Source organism: Artemia sp. Qi Xiang Cuo, chromosome 21 (genome assembly GCF_049724085.1).
Source record: "Artemia sp. Qi Xiang Cuo chromosome 21, ASM4972408v1, whole genome shotgun sequence".
In the NCBI taxonomy this organism is placed as follows: Eukaryota; Metazoa; Arthropoda; class Branchiopoda; order Anostraca; family Artemiidae; genus Artemia; species Artemia sp. Qi Xiang Cuo.
Window position 1 is genome coordinate 51,695,103 of NC_142814.1, and position 27,045 is coordinate 51,722,147.

General features: G+C 33.2%; 2 protein-coding genes and 4 pseudogenes across 2 annotated transcripts; all 6 read left to right on the forward strand.

The window, feature by feature from the left end:
- The first annotated feature begins 549 nt into the window (after window positions 1–549).
- LOC148939700 (limb region 1 protein homolog) lies at window positions 550–1,248 on the forward strand. Its single transcript, XM_089106735.1, has one exon. The coding sequence runs from the start codon at window positions 550–552 to the stop codon at window positions 1,246–1,248; it is 699 nt and encodes a 232-aa protein (XP_088962861.1).
- A 132-nt stretch (window positions 1,249–1,380) lies between these two features.
- On the forward strand, window positions 1,381–2,073 carry LOC148939701 (protein Lilipod-like). The gene has a single exon (XM_089106736.1). It carries the CDS (start codon window positions 1,381–1,383, stop codon window positions 2,071–2,073), a length of 693 nt encoding a protein of 230 aa, XP_088962862.1.
- A 1,121-nt stretch (window positions 2,074–3,194) lies between these two features.
- LOC148939702 (phosphoglycerate mutase 1-like) lies at window positions 3,195–3,763 on the forward strand (annotated as a pseudogene).
- A 3,605-nt stretch (window positions 3,764–7,368) lies between these two features.
- On the forward strand, window positions 7,369–11,289 carry LOC148939703 (phosphoglycerate mutase 1-like; annotated as a pseudogene).
- A 2,163-nt stretch (window positions 11,290–13,452) lies between these two features.
- Window positions 13,453–14,145, forward strand: LOC148939704 (phosphoglycerate mutase 1-like; annotated as a pseudogene).
- A 344-nt stretch (window positions 14,146–14,489) lies between these two features.
- LOC148939705 (unconventional myosin-Vb pseudogene) lies at window positions 14,490–16,889 on the forward strand (annotated as a pseudogene).
- The last annotated feature ends 10,156 nt before the right edge of the window (window positions 16,890–27,045 follow it).

Below are 27,045 nucleotides of genomic sequence, written 5' to 3' on the forward strand. Positions count from 1 at the left end.
AATAGCTTAATTTTTTGTTAGATTGTAATTACTCTTTCCGGTTTTTTTTTCTCCTCAGCTAACTTGACACAGGAAAGTAATAGAGAGCTTTTTAACGGCTCATTAAAAAAAATTGACCTATTTAAAAGCCTTTCATAATTAACAAAAACATTCAAACATTTCAAAACAAAATCATTTTTTAAGAAAAATTACATTTTTCTATTGCTTTGTAGTAGCAAATATTGTTAACATCTGCTTGCCTCCAACAAAAATTTGCGGGAACCAAACTTTTTTTGGCTCGACTCATCAAGTGCTTATCACAATTATGTTATACTTTATTTCTGTAGAAAAAAATTCATTTTTATTTTAGTTTTCAGTTCAGGATTGCTAAAGTTATTTTGTTAACTGCAAACATATTTATGGTGTCATATCAACAATTTTAAGATTTTAGTTAAAACTAGAAAAATACCAGAAAATTAAAAAAATTAGTTTCACTTAATAATTAATTTAATAATTAATTCAAATTAATATTAAAAATGTTGTGGTAATTAAAATGTTAATTTTCTATTCATGTATATTCCTGATGAACAAGAAACGACTGTGCAAGAACAGATTTTCCATAATAATGTCAGGATCTTAATTATCAACTTTCTGTTTTTCTTTGGCCTGTATCTTCTTAGCTATGGCATAATTAGTCATTTCAAGAAAAGAGCTAAAGATGAAGATCTTGCTACTGATGCTGATGAAGCTATTGTTTACAGAATCAGTTTATGGTTATCCTCATTTTCATTGGCCGTATCGATAGCATCCGCTCTTTTACTGCCACTATCGATTGCCAGCAATGAAATAGTTGTACAATATCCCAACAGCTACTATGTACAGTGGCTAAACACTGACCTGATCCACAGCTTATGGAATTTGATATTTCTATCCTCGAATGGATCCCTTTTTGTCCTTCTCCCGTTTGCTTATTTCTTCATTGAATCTGAAGGCTTACCTCATCGAAAGGGCATTACAGCACGAGTCCAAGAAACTCTCCTATTGCTCGCGCTACTATCTATAATTGTGATGGGTCTGGTCGTGACACTGTCAGGTCTCTTGGATAGAAGTCAAGCGACATTTGATCTGCCTTTTAACATGTGGCACTCATACTTACTATTTTTGTATTCCTGTGTTTCATTCTGTGGTGTTCTGATGCTGTTGCTCTGTACACTGGTTGGTTCAGCTCATTTATTTACAGTAGTGAGTAATTTGCTTGAGAAGCCTTAATTCTTACGTGATCTGGACGATGATTTAAACGTTGCCAGATTTGAACTGGCCAATTTACAAAGAAAGTTAGCTGTTTATTATACTGACCTTAATTCGACTAATGTGACACGATCTTCATTGAGTAAACAATTAATGAGCGGAATGCACTCTGTTTTTAATGAGCGCGGAACATATCTTGACGAATTGAAGAAGAAGATAAAACTAGTCAAAGAAGATATTACAAGATTAGAGAAGCACAAAAAGTCTGGACGAATAACAAGAAACCTATTCTATCCCCTTGCGATGATTGGTTTGTTTACTGTTACAACAGTTACCATTCTGCTCGTTACATTAAACACCTTACAATTATTAGTTGGAATTAAATCTCTTCCTCAGTCTACTCAGGAGCATTTTGCATTGGGGATAAGTTCGTTGTCGGTCCTCGGATCTACTGGTGCCTTCCTTGAAATCCTTATAATATTTTATTTGATGGCTACCACTTTAGTTGGATTATATACATTGCCTTTCATCAAGAAAATTCGACCAAGGAAAATGAACACGCCTATAAACCACATCATATTGAACTGTGGTTTTGTTCTTATTCTTAGCTCTGCCTTGCCACTTCTTGCCAGAACCCTAGGGATCACAAATTTTGATTTACTTGGTGATTTTGGCCGTATTCGATGGCTGGGAAATTTTTACATTATTCTTGCCTATAATATTCTATTTGCAGTTCTTAGTGGATTATGTATTGCCAAGACATTTACAGTGAAGGTTCGGAAGGAACTATTTTTAAGGTTACAGGCACTGGTCAGTGTCTTTAGAAGATCGTCTAAAGAAGACTAAAGATCAAGAGGTGTTTCATTGAATGTCCAAGATTTCTCAAAATTTTTTGTGATTTTCATTTAATTAGTATTTGATGTATGGCTTTAGTGTTGATGGTATTGTAGTCTTGTACGAAAAAGGACTAGTGATGAACAGAGTGAAAAAGAAAGAAGCTAGTCTTCTTATTAGGTTTTGGGAATTTAGAAATCAGAGCTCATTCGGACAAATAATAGCACAGACTTCCTTAAGTGTACCCAGGGGGAAATTGCCCTAAGATTGGATGGAATAACCCTTGTAAATATTAAAGAATTCTCGTCTAAAAAAAAGAAGTAATAAGTGTATGAAATATTTATACACGTTTACCTGTCGACAAGATAATTTTATTTTATTTTAGTTCTCAGTTCAGGATTGCTAAAATTATTATGTAAACTGCAAAAACACTTATGGAGCATAAGCAATAATTTTATTTTTTTTATTTCAAGCTAGAAAATTCCAAAATTAGTTTAATTGTCGTTACAATCCAATGAACTCGTTACGTCATTTATTTTAGCTTTTAAAATATTCTTATTTAAATTTTTTTAAATAAAAAAAAGTTTTTAAATTTTTTTTTTTATTTTTAATTTTTTTTTTAATTAAAAAAAGAAAAGAAGAAAAGTCCTTAATCAGCAAAGAGAAAAATTGCAGTTTAGCCTCAGACAAAGAACGGCGCTATCCAGCTTTGGATTTCGCTAAGATAGTGGGCAATAAAAAAGATGCTACAGATACAATGTTTCTCAGGAAGTTTAAATTATAAGAGCCGGGTGAACGTTTGAATCATCAAAAATATTTAAGACAGATTATTGGACGGAGGGTTTGGCCCGCCTCAGGACCTATGCCAGTTGTGAGTCGTCAATTAGAGCGCAGGACAAAACCAAGTTTTATAGTGTTGTAAAAGTTCTTTTTTGGAAGATTCGTAAATCAGAGTCAGCATCATTTAGAGCAGAATTATATTAGCAATCAGGCATTGCGATTCAAATTATTATGCAGTCATTATAGAGACTTGGTTATTATTTGCCGTCAATTGAAGTGAGCATTGCTGTACACCTAAGTGTGTAAGTTATAATAAAACTATTGCCTTTCTATTTGTGTTTATTATATTTTATATGTCTGTATCACAAGTCATTATTGAAAAAATTGAGCAGCTTAGCCTTCCCGTTGAGATGACTTGGTGATTAAAGTAAAGGCACTATTGGGGCTTCACTGGTCTTAATAAAGTAGAAACGGCTAATATCTATGGGGAGAAGGAGGTCCAAATATGGAGACACAGTTTCTACAACCCCAAACCACCATTTGAAATGTCAAGCAAATCTTGCAAGTTTATACATGAGGATCCAAGGTACAAAGATGGACCTAGAAAAGAAGAATTTCCAAAGTTTGACTCCTTCAATCTGACCATTAAAATAACGCTACCATATTGGAATAAAGTTATTTTTCTTCAAATGAAGGTAAGGAAAGCAAATCCTTATTACTGCTAAGGGAAATAGCCTAAGAGGTATTATCGATCACTTGGATGAAATGTCTGATGATGCAATTAAGGTACTAAGCTTGCCGACCTTTCGCTTATGAACTTAATGACAATTTGAAAGCGATTAAATCTATGCAATTTCTTGGTGATGAGGAAACCGTGTACAAAGCTATGGAAGCTGTTGCAAATCAAGGAAAACCCAAATAAACCCTAGTTTTTGTCGTTGATTTGTCTTTTTTTTGTCGAGTCTATTTTCGTGTCTGAAAAAGATAAATATGTTTTTAGTGTAAATTTATTTAAATGTTCAGCGATTTTTGTCGTACCTTGCATGCCCTGTTGCTTTTGGATTCGAGTACATTTGTCTGTAAAGAACCCATGAACTCCCCCCCCCCAAGAAAAAAGAAATTTCCAAAATACAGTACATTTCAACTAGACTCAAAAATACTACACTTTATTAGCATGAATAATAAAGGTTGTAGCTATAGCTAGCAACGTAGTAAAAGACGATCTTGCCCCATAGTAGAAACTAAAATAACCCATAACTCCTAAAAACAGATGCAGATCAAAACAAGGATTTTACAGTGTTTGAACCGCCTTGTCCGAAAATCCTCTATAGAAATTTTACCGTCTCCTGGCTTGAACAAGAAGGAAATTATATTGGCTTGAAAAGCAAGAAAAGTGGCTGTAACCCCTATATTCTGCATATGCGGTTTCGGGTTGCATATAGTAAAGATCGAACGCGAGCCCAAAGGAACTGAAACCTGTTGTTCATTCATACAATCTTCATTATTTTAGCTAGGAGGTAACTAAAGTGAGTTTTTTTCTAAATTTTTGATTTTATTGTAATAAAAAACGAATATAAAGTTATTATAAAAGGCACTTCGATATATGAAACAGTTCGTGTTAACAAACTGTAGAGTAAGAGCGACTCGTCTCAATATTAACCAAAACTCTAAAATAGGAATTTTAATAGCAATAGACACATCCAAAGAATTATCTTTTTATTCTGGTTTTAAATATATAATTTTTATCATGTTTACTCACATCAATCAAAAGTTAATAACCTTTGGAAATTTGCCTTATTTTTAATAAAAAAGACACGACCCCTAAGGATCATAAAATATTAATGGAAACCGAACCGTCAGATTCAGCTTATTAAATAACCCTGTTGCTGCGGTTTCGAGCTCATAACCGACTAAACTCGGAATTCGGTATTTTTTTTCAGAAGAAAGGTCACGGATGCGTGTTTATTTGTTTCCTTTTTTTAACGGGGTGATCGTGTCGACCCAGAGGTCCTAGAATCTTAGAAGAGGTCTTATTTGAATAAACATTAAAAGTTGTAGTGCCTTTTTTAATCAAAAACAAATAATTAAAATAGAATCACTTTTTAAAAAACTGCATTTTGAAGTCTTTTCAAAGATATTTGATTTTTTTTATTACATAAGGAATCATGCCAAAGTTTGATCAATGATTCCATAATCGTAGGTTGTAGCCAGGTCGTCTCTTATTATTCCAATTAAGAAAAAGCCATATTATTTTTCATTTTTGTAATTATCAAACAGTTCGTGGTAACAAGATTTATAGTAAGAGCGACTCGTCTCAATAGTAACCAAAACACTAAAAAACCGGAATTTTAATATCAATAGATACATAAAAAGAATTCGAATTTTATTTCTATCTGCAAAATTGTAGATTTTTGTATTTTTTTCTCCTATCTGCAAGAAAAGAATCATGCAAGAAGAAAGATCACGGATGCGTGTTTATTTGTTTTATAATAGAGAACGACCTCTTGCCCATATTTATTTATATTTAAGTTACTATATTTAGCAAAAAGGTAGCTAAACCGAGTTTCTTTCTTAAATTTTAAATTTAAGAGATGCTAATTCAAATTCAATATATTAAAACTTCTCTCCGGCGGACAATCGAACCCCAGTCCTCCAAGGGATAGACAGGTGCCACTGTACTATCAGGGAGTTATAATATAAAAGCTACATATGAGTCTTGATATTAATGTTCATTAATATATCTTTGTACATGTTAATTTGTGCATGTTAGTAACTGAAACTCTAAAAAACAAAATTTTGATGCCATTAAATAGTAAATACCTCAAAAAAATTCGATTTTTTTGTTGATTTTAAATTTATATGTTTCATGAAGTTTTGTTTCGCCCATCAAAAGTTATGAGCCTTAGAAAATTTGCCTTTTTTCGAAAAAATACATAAAGGATCTATATAGTTCAATATAATATAGAATAATGAAGATGCAAAAGTATTTATGGTATCCGAGCAATAATTTGAATCATTTAATTCAAACTAGAAAAATACCTCAAAATTTTGAAATTAGTTTGATTTTTAGTTAGGTTCTAACTACCCAACTAAATTTTTATTTTAGTTTTCAGTTCAAGATTAAAGTTGTTATGTAGACTGCATAAATATTTATTGTATCTTAGAAATAATTTTAATCTAATAATTAAAACTAGAAAAATACCTTTAAATTTAAAAATTAGTTTTAAGTTTTGTTAGTTTGTCGCTACTCAACCCGTGACTTAAGTAATAACCGAACAGAATTGAATATGCAATGAATGTTCAAAATAAATTGAAACAACAAATACTAAGGTATACCAAGGGTGTGCTTCAAATCAGAACAAATTCAATTGGGTTTACTACGTTTTCAAAAAGCTAGAAGGTGTCTCTACCAATACCGAGCCTCAAAACATTACTGGTACTTTTCCACGTTAACCTGGACCATTAGTTTTGGAAGATATAAAACTTGCAGAAAAATCAACCCTCCTATGAACAAAATGAACTGTTGGGTCACAACTTAAATTCCATAAGTCAATTAATGGAGAACCTGAGTAGCACCTGCCCATATTAAATAAGATGCATGAAACCGAACGATAGTAAGGAGGCATTTAATTTTGATCTCCATAGTGTTTTACAGCAGCTACGAGCATGTAGTATTATTGAAACAGTGTGTGTTTCTGCAGCTAAATTTCCTTCCCAAATGTCCTATGATCAGTTTATAAATCGATATTATCAGATATAATCTTTCAGGTATCAACACTTTTAATGTTTTAATTAAAATTTGAAAAATAACTGAAAATTTTAAAATTAGTTTTGTTTTTTTGCTAGGTTCTAACTACTCGTTTGCGTTTTTCTCTCCTCAGTCTGCTCGGCACTAGAAAATAATAGAGAGCTGTTTAATGGCTTATTTGAAAGGAATTTCACTTATTTAAATGTTTTTCATAATTAAAACAAATATTTTCAAACACAAAATCATTATTTAAGAAAAACTGCACTATCCAATGTCTTTGTAGTAGAAAACATTATTAACATCTGCTTGCCACCTGGAACCAAACTTTTTTTTGGCTCACCTCAAAAAGTGCGTATCTCTATATTTTATTTTTTGGAGTATTTTTTTTATCATTTTTAATTTTAGTACTCAGTTCAGGGTCGCTAAAATTATTATGTCAACCGCGAAAACATTTATGGTGTCTGAGCAATAATTTTAATTTATAATTAAAACTAGAAAATACCTGAAAATTTTTTAATTAGTTTCACTTATTACGTCATTTATGAAGTAATAAGTGAACGTAATATATAGTTTTATCTGTCGACAAGATAATTTTAATTTACTTTAGTTCTCAGTTCAGGATTTCTAAAGTTATCATGCAAACTGGAAAAATATTTATGTGTATAAGCAACAATTTTAATATTTTAATTCGAACTAGAAAAATACTAGGATATTTCAAAATTAGTTGATTAGGCATGATTAGGCATTGCAAAAGTTCATCAAACAAATAAAACTAATTTTTTGGCTTGTTTGATGTTCCTTTAACTAAAAATTGCATTCAGAAAGCCCATGCTGCTGGCCAGACTTTGAAAGAAAAATACTACCAATGTGATGCTGCTCATACATCAGTTTTGACTAGAGCACAATATACCTTGAAAGTCATTCTTGAAGAAATTGAGCAGCCTAGCCTTCCCGTTGATATGACTTGGCGATTAAAGTAAAGGCAACATTGGGGCTTGACTGGTCTTAATAAAGTAGAAATTGCTAATATTTATGGGAAGAAGGAGGTCCAAATATGGAGGCACAGTTTCGACCACCCCCAACCAGCATTTGAAAAGTCAAGTAAATTCTACAAGATTATAAAAGCAAGTTTGAAAAGCAAGAAAAGTGGCTGTAACCCCTATATTCTGCATATACGATTCCGGGATGTATATAGTAATTCATTATTTTACCTAGGAGGTAACTAAAGCGAGTTTCTTTTTAAATTTTTAATTTTATTATAATAAAGAACGAATATAAAGTTATTATAAAAGGAACATATATAGGTCCAATATAATATAGAATAATGAAAAATGAAAAAATATTTATGTTATGCGAACAATAACATGAATCTTTTCATTCAAACTAGAAAAATACCTGAAAACTTAAAAATTAGTCTTATGTTTCGTTAGTTTCTTGCTACTCAACGCCTGACTTAAATAATAACCGAACAGAATTGAATATACAATGAATGTTCAAAACAAATTGAAACAACAAATACCAAGGTATACCAAGGGCGTGCTTGAATTGGAACAAACTCAAATGGGTTTACCACGTTTTCAGAAAGGTAGAAGGTGTTTCTACCAATGCCGAACCACGAAAGTTATTGGAGATAATGAATATCACCTGTCCAAGATAAATAAGATTCATAAAACCGAACGATAGTAAGGAGGCACTTAATTTTGATCCCCATAAATTTGTGCAGCAGCTACCAACATTTGGTATTATTGAGACAGTGCGTGTTTCTGCAGCTAATATCCCTTCCCGAATGTCCTATGATCAGTTTTTAAATCGATATTATCAGCTTGCTATAGGTCTTCTGAAGGCTGAGCCACGTAAAAGAAGTGAAACTGTTTTACTTAATCTCAGAGACGGTTCTGGTGTGTATAAGTTTGGACAGACGAAAGTATTTTGTCGTGCAGGAAAGATTGTGCAATTGGAAAAATTGCAAAAGGATCTCTTGTGGAAAAGTTGTGTTTTTATTCAAAAAAGTTGGTGAGGTTATCGTCAGAAAAACTTTTACATTCAACTTAAAAAAAACGACCATTTTCATCCAAGCTTGGGTCCGTGGACATTTTACCCGTGCTAAGGCACTAGCTCTTCGACAAAATTAAGCTGCAATAAAATCCAGCGCCACATTCATGGTTAGCTCTCTCAAAGAAATTACAGTCGAATCTGCTCAAAGATTATACGTTTGCAAGTCTATAGTCATAGCTTTTTAGTCACACAGGCATTTTTGAGAAGAAAACAGGCTGAAAAAGTAACAGTGATTCAAACAAATTAAAGAATCCGGCTAGCTGTTAAAAATTACTGAAACACCAAAAAAGGTGAGCTGAGAACAAAAAATCTCTAGGATAGGAACAAAGTGGATAGGGTCATAGCTTTGCAGATGCCTGAGCTGATTAAGGGAGAACTATATGACAAAAAAAGATGACCTAATGACCCTTATGCACACGCAGTGGCAGCAATTGAAAGATAGGGATGAGTACATATCAGCATTTGTCTTGCGATCCATGAAAAATGACCACTTATACTTGAAAGTATGTTAAATTAAATTCATGGAAAAATTAAATTCCGGGAAAATTCTGTATTTGCTATTGGTCAAAATCCAGTTCGTTTTATTTTCAATTGGAATCGTCTTGAATCTTTATTTTCGTATTCTACCAAAATTTACACACATTATCTTTGGACAGTAGATTTATCTAATTTAGGATCTCATTTTTGTATTGCTAAAGTTTTTACGTAAACTGCAAAAACATTTCTGGTGTCCGAGCAATAATTTTATTTTTATAATTAAAACTAGATAAATATTTGAAAGTTTTAAAATTAATTTTGTTTTGCTAGCTTCTAACAACTCGTTTGCGTTTTTTTCTCCTCAGCTAGCTCTGCACTAGAAAATAATAGAGAGCTGTTTAATGGCTCATTTGAAAGGAAATTGACTTATTTAAAAGTTTTACATAATTTAAAATAACATTTTCAGATTAAAATCATTTTTTCATATTTTGATTTTCATATTTTCATATTTTCATATTTTTCATATTTCTCAATATTTTGATTAAAGAAATTGAGCAGCCTAGCCTTCCTGTTGTGACGACTTGGCGACTAAATGAAAGGCACTATGGGAGTTTGACTGGTCTTAATAAAATGTAAACTGCTAGAATCTATGGGTAGAAGCAGGTCAAAATATGGGGACGTAATTTTGACAGCCCCCCACCAGAACTTGAAAAGTCAAGTAAATTCCACAAAACTATAAATGAACATCCAAGGTACAAAGATGCACCCAGCAAAGAAAAATATGCAAAGTTTGAGTCTTTGAAACTGACCATTGAAAGTGCGCTGCCACGCTGGAACAAAGTTATTGTTCTTCAAATCAAGAAAGGAAATCAAATCCTTATTGCTGCCCACGGATATTGCCTAAGAGGTATTGCAAAACATATGAATCAAATGTCTGATGAAGTTATTATGAGAATAGAATTACCAACTGGAATACCTTTCGCTTATTAACTTGATGACAATTTGAAACCGATTACATCTACGCAGTTTCTTGGTGATGAAAAAAACCGCGTACAAAGCTATGGAAGCTGTTGCTAATCCAGGAAAACCCAAATATACCCTTGCTTTTGTCAGTGATTTGTCTTTTTTATTTTCTTTTCTCAAAAGATAATTATGTTTTTAGTGTAGATTTATTTTAGTATTTAGTGATAGTTGTCGTGCCTTGCTAAACCTATTGCACTGGGATTCGAATACAGTTGTATGTCAAGGAACCAAGAGCTTCCCAAAAAAAATATTTACCAAAATAGTACAGATTTCCACTGGACTCAAAAATACTACACTTTAATAAAAATAATAATACGGGTTGCAGCGGTAGCTAGCCACCTAGTAAGAGACGATCACACTCCATAGTAAAAACTAAAATTACCCAAAACTCGTAAGAATAGTCATATTAAAAAAAAAAAGTACACTATGAGTAGGGGAACAGCAAACAAAGGATTATTGCTAAATCATCTTGGTAAATTTCTTTTTCATTGATTCCAACCTGGTTCTTATTTAGTTTTTGTTCTGTCGTTGTTAAGTAAACTTCAAAAAGTTATATTTTCGTTGGTTTCTTTTTGTTGTCTTTCTTTTTTATTTAGTACTGACGATGACTCGGTGGAGGTCCTTGTCGAAATCTTTGCTTATTTCTTCTTCTTTGGGGTTCGCCACTGGCTGACAAAATCTTCGTTTTTTCACCTTTATTGATTTTATTTTTCATTTTGTTATTTTCTTTCCTCTCTGAGTTTCATTAGTTTCGTAACAATTGCATCAGTTTATCATAGGACAAATACAGAAATGAAGAGGATTATCGCCCAAATACCATCAAGTCTCAACTAATTCAGAGAAACATCAAATACGGAGATAATGAAGGTTACCGTCAAAATTACATCGAATCATCGTCAGAACATGTGACGGACAAATACAGAAATGATGAGGCTTATCGTCTAAATACTATCAGGTCTGCATCAATCCGGAGAAAAATCAAATACGTAAATGATGAGGCTTATCGCCTGAATAATATCAAGTCTGCATCAATCTGGAAAAACATTAAATACAGGGAGAACGAAGAGTACCGTCAAAATTACATCAAATCATCATCAGAACCTGTGAAAGACAAACACATAGATGATGAGCCTTATCGCCTGTAAATTATCAAGTCTGAATCAATCTGGAGAAAATCATATACAGAGATAATGAAGAGTATCGTCAATATTACATCAAATCAGTTTCTTCTAAAAAAAGAAACAAATGCAGGAGTGATGACTTGTATCGTAGAAATCAAACTGAAAAGGTTACTGTTTACAATATGCTGAAAAGATACATGACAGACAATTTTCCTCGTAAGAAACAGATGAGAAAAATATCAGACAAAATACTCAAATTCTACAAGATTGATAGAAGCCGCAGGTTGACGAAAAAAAACATTTTCGTCAACCCGTATCAAACATTTTTGAGAACATTTTTTAATTTTAGTTCTCAGTTCAGGATTGCTAAAGCTATTATGTAAACTGTAAAATTATTTCAGATGTCTGAGCAATAATTAAATTTTTTTATTAAAACTTAAAAAATACCTGAAAATTTTTAAATTAGTCTCAGTTATTACGTCATATAAGAAGTAATAAGTAAATGCAATATTTATGCACTTTTATCTATGGAGAATATAATTGTCTTTAATTTTAGTTCAGGATTGCTAAAGTTATTATGTGAACTGCAAAAATATCTGAGCAATAACTTTATTTTTTAATTCAAACAAGAAAAATACTAGAAAATTTTAAAATTATTTTAATTTTCGTTTTGATTCAATGATCTCGTTACGTCATTTATTTTGGCTTTATTTGATTTTGCTTTACTTTAGCTTTATTTTATTTTAGCTTTATTTTAGCTTTTTCTTTATTTTCACAATATTATAAACAAAGTAGTAAAATTCTACAAGAATTTTTAGAGAAGCCTCAGGCTGACAAACATTTTTGTCGACCTGCGTCAAACATTTTCGAGAACATTTTTAAATTTTAGTTCTCAGTTCAGGATCACTAAAGTTATAGTGTCAACTGCAAAAATATTTTTGGTGTCTGAGCAATATTTTTAATTTTTTATATAAAACTAGAAAAATACCTGAAAATTTTAAATCTAGTTACACTTTTAACGTCATATAAGACATTATAAGTGAATGCAATAATTATATACGTTTTTCTTTCGACGAGATAATTTTCTTTTACTTAGGTTTTCAGTTCAGGATAACTCAAGTTAATATGTAAACTACAAAAGTATTCATGGTTGCTGTTCAATAATTTTAATTTTTTAATTAAAACTTGAAAAATACCAGAAAATCGTAAAATTAGTTTCACTTATTACGTCATCTAAGACGTAATAAGTGAATGCAATATTTATCTTTATCTTTATACAAGTTGATTTTATTTTATTTTAGTTCTCAGTTCAAGATTGCTAAGGTTATTATTTAAACTGCAAAAATAATTATGGTGTCCGAGCAATAAATTTGATTTTTTAACCAAAACTAGAAAAAAACCTGTAAATTCTTAAAATAGTTTTATTTTTTGTTAGATTGTAATTACTCTTTCCGGTTTTTTTTCTCCTCAGCTAACTTGACACAGGAAAGTAATAGAGAGCTTTTTAACGGCTCATTAAAAAAAATTGACCTATTTAAAAGCCTTTCATAATTAACAAAAACAATTTCAAAACAAAATCATTTTGTAAGAAAAATTACATTTTTCTATTGCTTTGTAGTAGCAAATATTGTTAACATCTGCTTGCCTCCAACAAAAATTTGCGGGAACCAAACTTTTTTTGGCTCGACTCATCAAGTGCTTATCACAATTATGTTATACTTTATTTCTGTAGAAAAAAATTCATTTTTATTTTAGTTTTCAGTTCAGGATTGCTAAAGTTATTTTGTTGACTACAAACATATTCATGGTGTCATATCAACAATTTTAAGATTTTAGTTAAAACTAGAAAAATACCAGAAAATTAAAAAAATTAGTTTCACTTAATACTTCATTTAAGAAGTAATAAGTGTATGAAATATTTATACACGTTTACCTGTCGACAAGATAAGTTTATTTTATTTTAGTTCTCAGTTCAGGATTGCTAAAATTACTATGTAAACTGCAAAAACACTTATGGAGCATAAGCAAAATTTTTTTTTTTTTATTTCAAGCTAGAAAAATACTAGAAAATTCCAAAATTAGTTTAATTGTCGTTCCAATCCAATGAACTCATTACGTCATTTTATTTTAGCTTTTAAAATATTAAAATATTAAAAATTTTTAAATAATAAAAAGTTTTTCAGCTAATTTGATGCTACCTTAAGTGAAAAGGAAAGGAAAGAGGCCCATGCTGCTGGCCAGATTTTGAAAGAAAATTGCTGGCTACCAATTTGATGCTGCTCATCGATTAGTTTTGACTAAAGCCCAACATACCTAGAAAGTCATTCTTAAAGAAATTGGTCAGCTAGCCTTCCCGTTGAGAGCACTTACCAAATAAATAAAAGGCACTATAGGGGCTTGACTGGTCTTAATAAAGTAGAAACTACAAGAATCTACGAGGAGAAGATGGTCCAATTACGGAGACGTAGTTTCTACAGCCCCCCACTACGACTTGAAAAGTCGAGAAAATTCTACAAGATTGTAAATGAGGATCCAAGGCAAGAAGGTGGACCTAGTCAAGAAGAATTTACAAAGTTTGAGTCCTTGAAACAGACGATTGAAAGGACACTACCATATTGGAACAAAGTTATTGTTCCTCAAATGAAGAAAGGAAAGCAAATGCGTATCGCTGCCCACTAAAATGGCCTCAGAAGTATTGTCAAACATTTGGATCAAACGTCTCATGAAGCTATTAGAGGAATAAACTTGACAAAGGGAATAACTTTCGTTTGTGTACTTAATGACAATTTGAAACCAATTAAATCTATGCAATTTCTTGGTGATGAAGAAACCGGGTAAAAAGCTATAGAAGCTGTTGCTAATCAAGGAAAACCTAAATAAACCATAGTTTTTGTCATTGATTTGTCTTTTTTTATCAAGTCTATTTTCTTGTCTGAAAAAGATGATTTAGTTTTTTATAAAAGGCACTTTGATATATTTACACAAATGACCTACATAGTTCATTACAACATTGAATAATGAAAACTGCAAAAATATTTATGGTTTCCGAGCAATAATTTGAATCTTTTAATTCAAACTAGAGAAAAAACTTTAAATTTCAAAATTAGTTTTATTTTTTGTTAGGTTCTAACTACCCGACTCGGGATTTAATGTGTATTTCCATACAAAAAAAAATCGAATTTTTCTTTTATTTTAATGTTCAGTTCAGAGTCACTATACTTATTATGAAAACTGAAAAAATGTTCATTGTATCTGAGCAATAATTTTGATCTATTAATTAAAACTAGAAAAACACCTGAATATTTTAAAATTAGTTTTATTTTTGGTTAGGTTCTTGCTACTCTACGCGTGACTTAAGTAATAACTTAACAGAATTGAATATACAAAAAATTTTCAAACAGAATTGAAACAAGAAATACCAAGGTATACCAAGGGTGCGCTGCTTCGGCTTCGCTGCCCAGCGAAGGTATGGCAAAAAGGGAACATTATTGAAGAGTTCAATGGAAAACAATTCCTAGTAAAAAGTGAAGCGGGCTAGGTAAAGGAAATACCTGTGAAATATGTTAAACTGCTGCCGTTCCTTTGTAACCCTGAACTTCTTTTTGGTAAAAACAATGTTACTGGACTCTCGTACCTCCACGAGCCAGCAATTCTTAGTTCCCTAAAACAGAGATTCATAAATTATAATATCATTTATACAAGGTGTGGAACAATTTCAATTGCAGTAAATCCCTATATAGAGTTGAGCATTTACGACAACTACACCATTCAGGCTTACCACTATGATAGAAGTCTTGACAAAAATCATGATCATCTTGTATATTCTGTGGCCGGAGAAGCCTACAGGCAACTCAAAAGAGGCTCCAAGGACCAGAGCATCATAATGTCTGGTGAACCTGGGGCAGGAAAAACTGTATCTGCTAAATATAAAATTATTTTTTTTGCCACCACTGGAGGCTCCTCAGCTGAAAAACAAAGAGAAAATAAAGTGCTTATTTCAATTCTTAGGGAGGCTTTTGGTAATGCAATGACGGCTCGTAATGACAATTCGTCACGCTTCGGAAAATTCATTCATATTGAATTTGATTCTGCGTATACTATTGTAGGAGCGCATATAAGGACTTATCTACTAGAAAAGAGTCGAGTTGCATATCAGGCTCACACAGAAAGAAACTACTGCAGTTTTTACTAGTAGTGCGCAGCTGCTAATTTTTCAGTTGTCTGGTCTTAAGTTAGGACCAGCGAAATCGTTTCATTATAATACCAAAGTGAACAGCCTTTGATTGATAGTCTTAACGACTTGGAAGAGTTCAATCAAACAAGAAATGCCCTGTCTACGTTTAACTAGAAAAGTGAGGAGCAGAACTTCTTTTTCTAGACATCTGGGAAATATTTAAATACTCGAAGCGGAAAATGAAGAATGCGCCATGTCTGTGAAAGACAAACATTTGCATTTTTCACTCGAACAGTTTGAAGTGAATCGAAAATACACTCCTCGATTTCGAAAATCTTTTACTTAAAGACAAATAATAAGTGGCAAAGAAATTTTCACCAAACCACTAAAAAACAATGAGTCTGCGTTTCGTCGTGACGCTTTAGCCAAACATATTTATGGCCGTCTTTTTGGACGGATTCTTGCTTAGCTGAATAAATTATTAGCTAGCTCAACTGAAATCCAAAGGTCTATAGGAACTCAATACATCTGTGGGTTTGAAACCTTCGAGATAAATACCATCGAACAGCTTTGTATGAATTTCTCGAATGAAAAACTACAACAGCAATTTGGCAACCACGTTTTCAAATTGGAACAAGAAACATATGCACAGGAGAGTCTTCAGTAGAAATTCATTGATTACAAAGACAATCCTCCATGTATTGACCTCATTGAGGGAAAATTAGGCATTCTAGATATTCTAGATAACGCATGAACATTCTCGCCTGGCAGTGATAAATCCTAGCTACGGAATCTAGAAAAGAATTTTTCTGGAAATAAATATTTTGTGAAGCCTAAAGGTTCGTGTTCTACATTTGCCATCTAACACTTTGCAGGAAATTTCGAGTAGCAAGTCAACAGATTTACTGAAAAGAATCAAAATACCCTTGATTCAAAGCAGGTAGCTATTCTGTAGCTCTCGTCAATTCCTCTACTTGTTAGTTTATTCAGCACCAAAGCACCAAACTTCGAAAAATTGCTGATACTGTTCCGCGTAAACATGGATCATTAGTTTTGAAAGATATACAACTTGCAGCAAAATCAAACCTCTGATGAACAAAACGAACTGTTGTGTCACAATATGAAGAATCCTTAACTCAAGTAATGAAGATCTTGAATAGCACCTGTTCACATTATGTAAGATGCATGAAATTGAACAATAGTAAGGTGGTATTTAATTTTGATTCTCAAAAGAGTTGTGCAGTAGCTACAAGCTTGTGGTATTATTGACCCAGTGTGTGTTTCAAAAGCTAAATTCCCGTCCAGAATGTTCCATGATCATTTTGTAAGCTTTGGGGTACATTTCAGCGGACAACCAAAATATAATAAGAATTTTTGGACAGAATTTATTGATTTAAGGAAAATATATAAAGCACTACTTTGGTTGAAAGAAAACAATAGCGTTTATTAGAACATTAAAGCATCCACACTAGACGAGTTAAAAGAGACTCTTGATAGTCGTTTATTACAAAAAGAAAATGGAGAAGAGCAAACTCCTGAAGTACCAGAGGGAGAAATTATAGAAAAACTTACAAATTATGCCAAATCATATTTAGTACACCATTTCTCTATGCAACCACTTGACTCGTCAGTGCAAAAAGACTTTATTGATGACTTCAGGAACAATAAAAAATTGAGAATGACAAATTTCAATTGAATAGATTACGTTGTTTAGGGGAGGATCTCTTTCAAAAGGAATTGGACATAAAAAAATTCCGAATCTCTTCCCTGGCGGCAAAAACTATATGCCGGACATAAACCGTAGGTTTTTGATGCAAACTGCAGAGAACATCAAAGGGCGTCTTCTTAGTAGAAACCCACAGTTTTTTCTAGACAAAAACTATCTATATCACAGCTTTCAGAATCAAGAGCTTTCTTACTTTTGTAACATCCAAATGCCAAATGTTTCTCTCCAGTCAAAAGTGGGAGGATATCGATTATATATTTATGCGTTGTCGAGAAAAATCAATTCTATGATATAGCATAAAGGGTCACCAACGTTACTTAATATAGCCTAGGTGCAGAATGGTATTCTCCAGAATTCATAAAACACTTACGTGACATCAAAAGCCGTGTGATTGGCGTCGATAAGAAGACATTAGCTGAATTAACAGCAATGGACCCCGTATCTGTGGCTATACATTTTCACAAAAAATAGAGGACCATACTCAACGATCTTATCTGTGCAAAGTTTAATCCTGTCTTTGGTAAAATCAAGGATTAATTTTGGCAAATTGAATATCAAACGAGAGGTGCACCACATGTACATTGCATTCTTTGGGTAGACGATGCACCAATCATTGAAAATCTTCACTGGAGGACGTTACAGGGTACGTTGATAGCATTATCACATGCCAATATCCTGACAAACCCTGCACGAACATGTTTTCAATCACCAGATGCACCGCTGCAACAAGTACTGCCAACGAAAATTCAACAGAAATTAATGAAAATAGATTAGTTATTCTGACTAATGAAGTTTGTGTCAAAGAACAAAAATTATGGACTTTATTAACTGCTTGATTCTTTGAAAATCATCTCTCACTATTCCAAAGAAGGAAAAGCCGTAGGCTTTTTTGTGTTTTTACATTAAAGAACAAACTGAAGTATTAAAAGGAAGCTTAGAGGATAAGGTAACACATATGTAGCTTTAGATAAGTTAGTATAACACAAATTAATTTAATCATTTTCTTTAAAAATGCACCATAGGTAAAAATTTCTCTTACCGAGAATCCAACTCGGGTCAACTGGATGAGAGCCAACTATCCTGTCTCCTAGACGATATAGCATATATTAAAATATCTGATTAATGATGTTTATGTTAAATGTTGTATCAAGGTTCAGTCACGTTCAACATAGGCAGGGCATATTCTTTTCCTCCTTAGACAGCTTGCACTGGTTTATTGCAAAAGCTGTTTAATGACTCATTTTAGAGGAAATTAATTTGGCTAAAAAAAAATTTTAATTGAAAAAATTAGTTTTTGAAATATAATCAATTTTTATGAAATACTGCATATTTCATGTTAAAGATTGATCAATGAAGTCATAATCGTTAGTAATAGCCAGGTCGTCTCTTACTATTCCAATTAAGAACAAGTCATAGACTTTTTCCTGTTTTCAATTTCATAGTATCTGGGTTGCAGCAGTAGTTAGTTATCCGTGTTGCAGTAGTAGCTAGCAACCTAGAAAGAGACGATCACGTCACATAGTGAAAAATAAAATAACCCATAACTGCTAAAACTAGAGTCACTTAAAAAAAGAAGTACGCTATTGGAACCGCCTTGCCCAATATTCCTATATATGAAACCAACTGACCCTTGGCTTGAATAACAAGGAAAATATATTGGTTTGAAAATCAAGAAAAGTGACTGCATCCCCGATATTCTGCATTGACAGCTCGCTTGTTCTTTCCGATTTTTACATAAAGGAATGATATAGTTCATTATGAATCCGGTTTGCAGCGGTAACTAGACACCTATTAAGAGACGATCCCGTCCAATGTTAAGAAATATAATAGTCCATAACTCCTAAGAATAGAGTCAGGTAAAAACAAAAAGTACACCATTAGTACCACCTTGTCGGAAAACCTGTATAAGAAAGTTTCTGTCCCTTGGCTTAAACAGCAAGGGATTTATATTGGCTTGAAAATCACGAAAAGTGGCAGCTACTATAGTATATTGCCTATACGTCATCTTTTTTCTTTCTTTTCTTTTCCACAGATAGCTTGGCACAGGAACATCGTAGAGAGTTGTTCAATAGCTAGAGTTGTTGAAGGAAATTACTAGATCTAGTACCATTCGTAATTAAAAAAAATATTTTATTTTAAACAGAATCAATTTTTCCACTAAAGACTGAATTTTTATGGCCACTCTTGATGAATGCCAGCTACCAAAATTACTAGCTAGAACCACATATGCTTACGATTGTACCATCGTAGTTAAGATTACAGTATTTATATTATGACAAAGCAAAAGGTAGCTAGTTTGCTTGAATAGTGAAGGAAATCCATTGGCTTTAAAAAACAAGAAAAAATGCCTGAACTACGATATTCTGCACCGAGAGCAACTTTTTTCCTTTTTATACATAAAGCATCGATACTGTAAATGGAATTTTGTAAGTTTAATCGATATCATAGATTTATTCATAGCTGAAATACAAACTAAAAAAAATCGACCCAGGGTGGTGATAAATCACGAACTTTTCGGTTAACGGTCGATCATGCTAGCCACTTGTACCACGACGTCATTAATTAAAGCTGTAAAATTATCAATATTATACATAAAGGATTGACAGAGTCCATTATAATCAAACAGTTCATGGTAACGAACTGTACATTAAGAGCGACTCGTCTCAATAATAACCGAAACTCTAAAAAATGGAATTTCGATATCAATAGATAGATCAAAAGGATTGTATTTTTATGCTAATCTGAAATATATAAGTTTCATTAAGTTTAGTCCTACCCATAAGAAATTATGACCCTGAGAAAATTTGCCTTATTTTCACAAAAACGGAAAACACCCCCTAAAAGTCATAGAATATTAATGAAAATCACACCATCAGATTCAGCCTATCAGAGATTCGTACTGTAGAGGCTTCAAGCTCCGATAATAAAGAACAAATATAAAGTTATTATGAAAGACACTTCGATATAGTTATATAAAAGATCTGTATTTTTCATTATAAATGGGGACTGTGTAATTTTCATCAGAAATATCTGAAAACTAGTAAACTAAAAACTCTGGGACATAGTAACTAGAAGTTAAGATAATATTACGTTAATTGACGATCATTCAAATAGCAAACCGTTGCATACATTGGACATAGTTAGCTACTTGATTGTTTGGGGTTTGTCTCTTACTTTTTCAAGGAAGAAAAAGCAGTAAGCTTTTTTCGGTTTTTTTAATTGTATACAAGATCGTGGTTGCAGAGGTAGCTGCAATATGGTAAACGAGAAACACGGGCAAGAGTAATCAAACAGAATATACTAAAACCCCTAAAAATTGTGTCAGATCGAAACACAAAGTACTATATAAAAAGCAACAGTATCTTATGTTTTTTTTACATTATTCACATTAAGGAACAAACTGTAGCCCATAGCATATGGAGTAATAAAAGGAACCATTATATAGATGATTATTTTAATTAAATTCCTTAAAAAATCATCACAAGTAAATATTTTCCATATCGGAAATTGAACTCAAGCCAACTGGGTGAGTTTACATAAAGGATCTACCATTTTAAAATAAAGAACGAACAGTAAAGCCCATAAACAGACTTAAAGTTTGTAATAAAATTTTAATTTCCTAGAAACCATCATCATCCATTTAAACTGAATTTAAAATGTTGCCCCAAGTTAGGCTCGTCATGAAATAGAATCGACCGAACCACAGTGGGTTAAAGAAAAGATTGAGAGATACTGAATTTCGGGCTGGATTGAAAAAATTGAGAAGAAATCTGTGACTAGTTTTATCAACCAATCCTTAGGAAAGGGTAAAACAATTCTAAGAATGTGTCGAAAGTGTGTTATAATAGGTCTAAAAATATTGCTTTCCTGTACCACCATTAATGAATTCCCGTACATGCTTTTAGCTGATTACTTTCCAACGTTCCGTTATATTCTTTCTGCTATGAAATACTATGACTACAAAATATGTATGAAATATAAAATAAAAAATATATAAAATATGTTACACGGTTGGACTTTACATTGATAATGTGTATTATTTTCAGTTGCTTATCATTCTTGTTTTTCAATTTCAACTTTTAAAAGAGTATTGATTTGAGGGATGTTTAGCAAACCCATTTCATTCGCTGCTTTCCAGAAGGATATGAAATTAATAGGTGGTTTCATTTTGATTCAAAGATGTTAAAATTAATTGTTTTGCATTATAATTAACCTCTAATTTGGTTGATTGCTATCTTTTGTTTAATTCTTAAATACTCCAAGTTAACTACACACTGCCTGCTTTGTTTTATAATTTATTTTCCTTGATTTGTGTTTTTTTTTAGAATGCAGTGCATTTGCGATTATAAAACTTTAAAACTTTGAAATTTAATCACTTTTTAAACCTTTCATTAACTTTCTTGTGATGTCCGGGTTTATATTGATAAACGTCTAATATTGGTATGAGTGTACAGGTAAGCGTATTGCCGAATTGTTCAGAGCAATGGATTCTCTTGAAAGGGGATACTTCAAAATTACTCTTTTCTATAAACTATGTATTTATTATACAAAACAATCAAGAGACAAAAACGCGATTGGTTTAAGGCAAAGCAGTAAACGTTATAAGAACTTATTGTGTCAGAAAAGAAATGAAAATGGAGAAAATCCTTTCAATTACAATTTTTTTTATTTAATTCACCCAAAAAATTCAAAATTCAGTGAAAAATTTGACAACAAATGTGAAGAGACTAAATTTAAAGAGAAAAAATACATAGTTGCTTGTGGGGAGAACCTGTAATCCCATTTGCTATCCATTGCAACTTGTCTCGCCTTAGGTAAAATCTTTTGTTATCGAGCTTCTCACCATGTTACATAATGAAATTAGGTACTTGAGTCTGACTGGGATTTGTCTGGTAATTTTTACTGATTTACGCTATGATAAGTATAAATCAAAAACCTGGAAACACAACTCGTGTTTTATATTACGGCATAAGCGTTTGTGGAAAATGTAAGCAATCGAATACTGCTATTATTAATTATCAATGGACTCGCCCATCAGATTCGTTGCTCAGGCCATAAACGGCTCGTCACTTCCACCCTGCTTCAACCCACTCCCCGCCCCCCCCCCCAAATAAACTACTTAGTTATAGGTCCACTCATATCTAGTTCACCCATCCTGACCATATTTTGCCGTATATAGATGCCGTACATTACCATCTTTATTTATGTCTTTCAACTCAACATCCGGTCCAAGCACTATCTCCAGCCGGCATCTAAACCTGGTCGAACATTCTACTATCAGATTCTTTGTTGTTTCCAACACCTCCTCACACCTCTTAAAAACTGGGCAATCAACCCTTTCTATTTAGGTAAGATTATTTCGAATATTCATTGTAGCTATAATTCTTTCAAGCAGGGACCGTAAAGTACTTTGAGTGGTTGGTTAACAAATAAGAAGATTTAGTATTTCATTGAAACGTTGTATAGTTTGTAATTGGCGGTGACTGAAAACACCTCGGGACAAGCCTATCACTATCGATTTCCCAAAATTAATATTTTTAAAGATTTACTACAGTTACCTGTATTCCTCTTATGATTATCTAGCTTTTATAGATTTGTCTCCGTTTCCTAAATTAATGCCTATGTATTTTCTTAATGTAAACAAGCTACTTAAATTGTCTCTGTAGCTGATACAGACAGTTTTTAGGTCTTAGACAATTATTTTTTTAATGACCAATAACAATAGAAATGACTGTAGTGGTGCTATTGATTGCAAAAACTCTGCTTCGTCGATTTCGTTTACCCCTACTCTCCTTGATTGCTAAGGTCATCGACAGCTTTAGGCCGCAAAATTATTCTGCAAAACTTTTACGTTTCGAACTTGATTAGATTGCATTATTTTTTCATGGTATAAACAATAAGAGAAACTTTCTTGATTCTATGTATATAAACTAACTGTTCAAATTTCCTCTCTCTATATAATTTAAAAGCGATCCATTGAAAAAAAGGTTTCGGTTGTTATTTTTAGCCCACAAACTGGATACTTATTTAGGTTTATTGTCATTGAAAATCCACTTAAAGTTTTTCCCTTTACTTTAGGATGAAATTCATTATTTGTCGTCACGTGTGAATGTCTATTATTCTTTTATTTGTCTGTAATTTTCTTTGCGGTCATTTTTTTAGCCTGTTTAAACTAATTGCCAAGTTGCAAACCTTCTGTGGATTGTCATGTAGCCATTATCCCCTTAGTAACTTACAACATGACTTTCCAAGCCTTACCAAATCTGTATATAGAACAAACTGTGACGCGTCACTAAAAACTTTTTTTCTAGCGAAAGAATTCATTAAAAAAAAGATTTTCTTAGATTCTGATTGAAGTTGGAAGACACAATGGCTCAGAGAGGGGAGAAAAAAGGGTATTTCTTATTGATCCCACCTGTCAGGATACCTGATTAATCTTGAATGCTGGGAAATACAGGTCCTATATAGATCTACCTCAGCAAGAATCAACCCCATATAAATGGGGTCTGTTTTTCATCAGAAATATAGTTTGGTGAGTAGCCACGGGTGTAGGAACTTGTTGCTTTTTATTTATTTACAAACGGGTTACAATAAACAAATAAAAGAAACTTGTCATTTAAAAACACTATCCAATGCATTACTGCATGAAAAAAACCCGAAAAAAACACATAAAGAAAAAAAAACTTTGGTTTTACGAGGGAGAAATTTATAAAGACGCACGCATAAAAAGAAGAAGTGAAATACGAAAATTGTAATAACTTTTTTTTGGAAAAAATGCTTAAAAGTCAAGAACTTTAGAGAGGTTGAGCTTCCCTAAGGACCTTGGTGTTCGCAAGTGATAATTGCCTTTAAGTTCAAATTTATCACGTACTTTGTAGCGCCTTTGCTTTTTTAATATATTCCGCAAAACAAAATTTGGATTACATTTCTTTAAACCAGATTTGGACTCCTTAGAAGTTCAAATCGAAACTAATTTCTCTATAAACAAAATCTTGCAGGGTGACCTGAAGGACTGACAGATTGTAAAACGTGTTTATCAGTACTTACGTCAAGTCAAAATTTAATACCAAATTATAGACGATCATAGAAAGCGCGCTACCGCTGCCAAAGTAAAGAACGATATGGGCACAATGTGTGTTTTTTTTTCTCCATACCCGGGCACTTCGTATCTAAGGAGTTGTCGTAGAAACTTCGAAAAGGGCTTATTCGATTGGAAATTGGAGTGGCTAGTGCCATTTTTAATAGTCGAAAGTGATTGGAGGGCAAATAGACCCCCGCCGCTCATCATTCCCCAAAACAAATCCAATCAAAATTTTGAGATAGCCATTTTGTTCAGCATAGTTGATTTCCGGATAGAAAATATGTTTTTGAGGAGGACACTCCCCTAAAACGCTCAGGACAAGGGTTCTAGGTTATGCCCTGGGGACATATATGGTTTTTAATCACTCCCCCCCCCCACCCATCCTTCCCCAAAACAAATCCAATCGAAATTTTGAGATAGCCATTTTGTTCAGCATAGTTGATTTCCCGATAGAAAATATGTTTTTGAGGAGGACACTCCCCCACAACCCTCAGGGCAAGGGTTCTAAGTTATGCCCTGGGGGTATATAAGGTTTTTATAGAAGGTGTTGTCGTAGAAACTTCGAACAGGCTCATTCGATTGGAAATTCAAAGGGCTAGTACTCTTTTTAACAATCGAAAGTGAGTGGAGGGCAACTAGCCCTCCCCCCACCCAGCATTCCCCAAAAAAAACCAATCAAAAATTTTAGATAGACTTTTTTTTCACCTTAGTTTATTTTCAAATAGAAAATATGTTTTTGAGGAGGAAAAATCCCCACAACCCTCAGGGCAAGGGTTTTAAGTTAAGCCCTAGGGGTATATAAGGTTTTTATTGAAGGTGTTGTTATAGAAACTTAAAAAAATGCTCATTGGATTGGAAATTCAAAGAGCTAGTGCCCTTTTTCATAGTCAAAAGTGATTGGAGGGCAACTAGCCCCCCCCCACGCCCATAATTTCCCCAAACACATCCAATCAAAATTTTGATATAGCTATTTTGTTCAGCGTAGTTGATTTCCAAATAGAAAACATTTATTTGAGGAGGACACTTCCTCACAACCCTCAGGACAAGGATTACGAGTTATGCCCTGGGGGCATATAAGGTTTTTATAGAAGGAGTTATCGTAGAAACTTCAAAAAATGCTCATTTGATTGGAAATTCAAAGTTCTAGTGCCCTTTTAAGTCAAAAGTGATTGGAGGGCAACTAGCCCCCCCCCCCCCGCCCATAATTTCCCCAAACACATCCAAGCAAAATTTTGATATAGCTATTTTGTTCAGCGTAGTTGATTTCCAAATGGAAAACATATATTTGAGGAGGACACTCCCCCACAACCCTCAGGACAAGGATTACAAGTTATGCCCTGGGGGCATATAAGATTTATATTGAAATCTTTGTCGTAGATACTTGAAATTGGGCTCATTCAGTTTGAAATTCAAAGGGCTAGTACTCTTTTTAATAGTCGAAAGTGATTTTAGGGCAACTAATCCCCCTCTCACGCCCACCTTTTCCCTAAACACATTCAATCAAAATTTTTAGATAGCCATTTTATTCAACGTAGTTGATAGTTTTGGAAATTAGGTCTTAAAGGATGACACCCCCTCCCCCCACAGCCCTTAGGGCAGGGGTCTTAAGTTTTGCCCTGGGGGTATATAAAGTTTTTATTGAAAGCGTTGTCTTAGAAACTTCAAAGAACTCATTCAATTGGAAATTGAAAGGGCTAGTGCCTTTTTTAATAGTTGAAAGTACTTGGATAGCAACTAACACCCCTCTCACGCCCACCATTTTCCCAAACACATTGAATGAAAATTTTGAGATATCCATTTTGTTCAACATAGTTGAAAGTTCTGGAAGTTAGGTCTTTTAGGAAGATAACCCCTTAGAGCCCTCAGTGCAAGGGTTGTACGTTATACCCTGGGGGGCATATAAGGTTTATATAGAAAGTTGTTGTATAAATCATAGGCAGCGCGATCGCGCTGCCTAAGTAAAGAACGGGAACACTCGAGAACCAGACAAGAAACGGAGACTAAATAAAGAGGAGGACACTCCCCCACAACCCTCAGGGCAAGGGTTTTATGTTATGCCCTGGGGGCATACAAGAGCGATGTTGGCACAATGTATTATTTATTAATTTTAACCTTTATAGAAGGGCACTTCGTATCGAAGAAGTTGTCGTAGAAACTTTGAAAAGGGTTCATTCAATTGAAAATTGGAGTGTCTTGTGCCCTTTTTCATAGTCGAAAGTGATTAGAAGGCGACTAACAACCTTTCAACGCCCACCATTTCCCGAAACACATCCAATCAAAATTTTGAGATACCCATTTTGTTCAGCGTGGTTGATTTCGAGATAGAAATTATGTTTTTGAGGACAGTCCCCCACAGCCATGAGTGCAAGGGTTGTTATGCCCTGAGGGCATATACCGTTTTAAATAGAAGGTGTTGTCTTAAGAACATCAAAAAAGGCTCATTCGATTGGAGATTCAAAGGGCTAGTGCCCTTTTTAATAGTCAAAAGTGATTGGAGGGCAACTAACCCGCCTCTCACGCCAACCTTTTCCCCAAACACATCTAATCAAAACTTTGAGATAGCCATTTTATTCAACATAGTTTTAAGTTCTGGAAATTATGTCTTTGAGGAAGACAACAACCCCACAGCCCTCAGGGCAAGGGTTGTAAATTATGCCCAAGGGGCATATGAGATGTTATATAACGCGTTGTCGTAGAAACTTCAAAAAGGGAGTAGGAGGGTAATCATTTCTAACATGTTACGCATCGCTCTTTACGCTAGTGTGGAGAGGGTTACTATTTCGAAACTTACAAGATTAC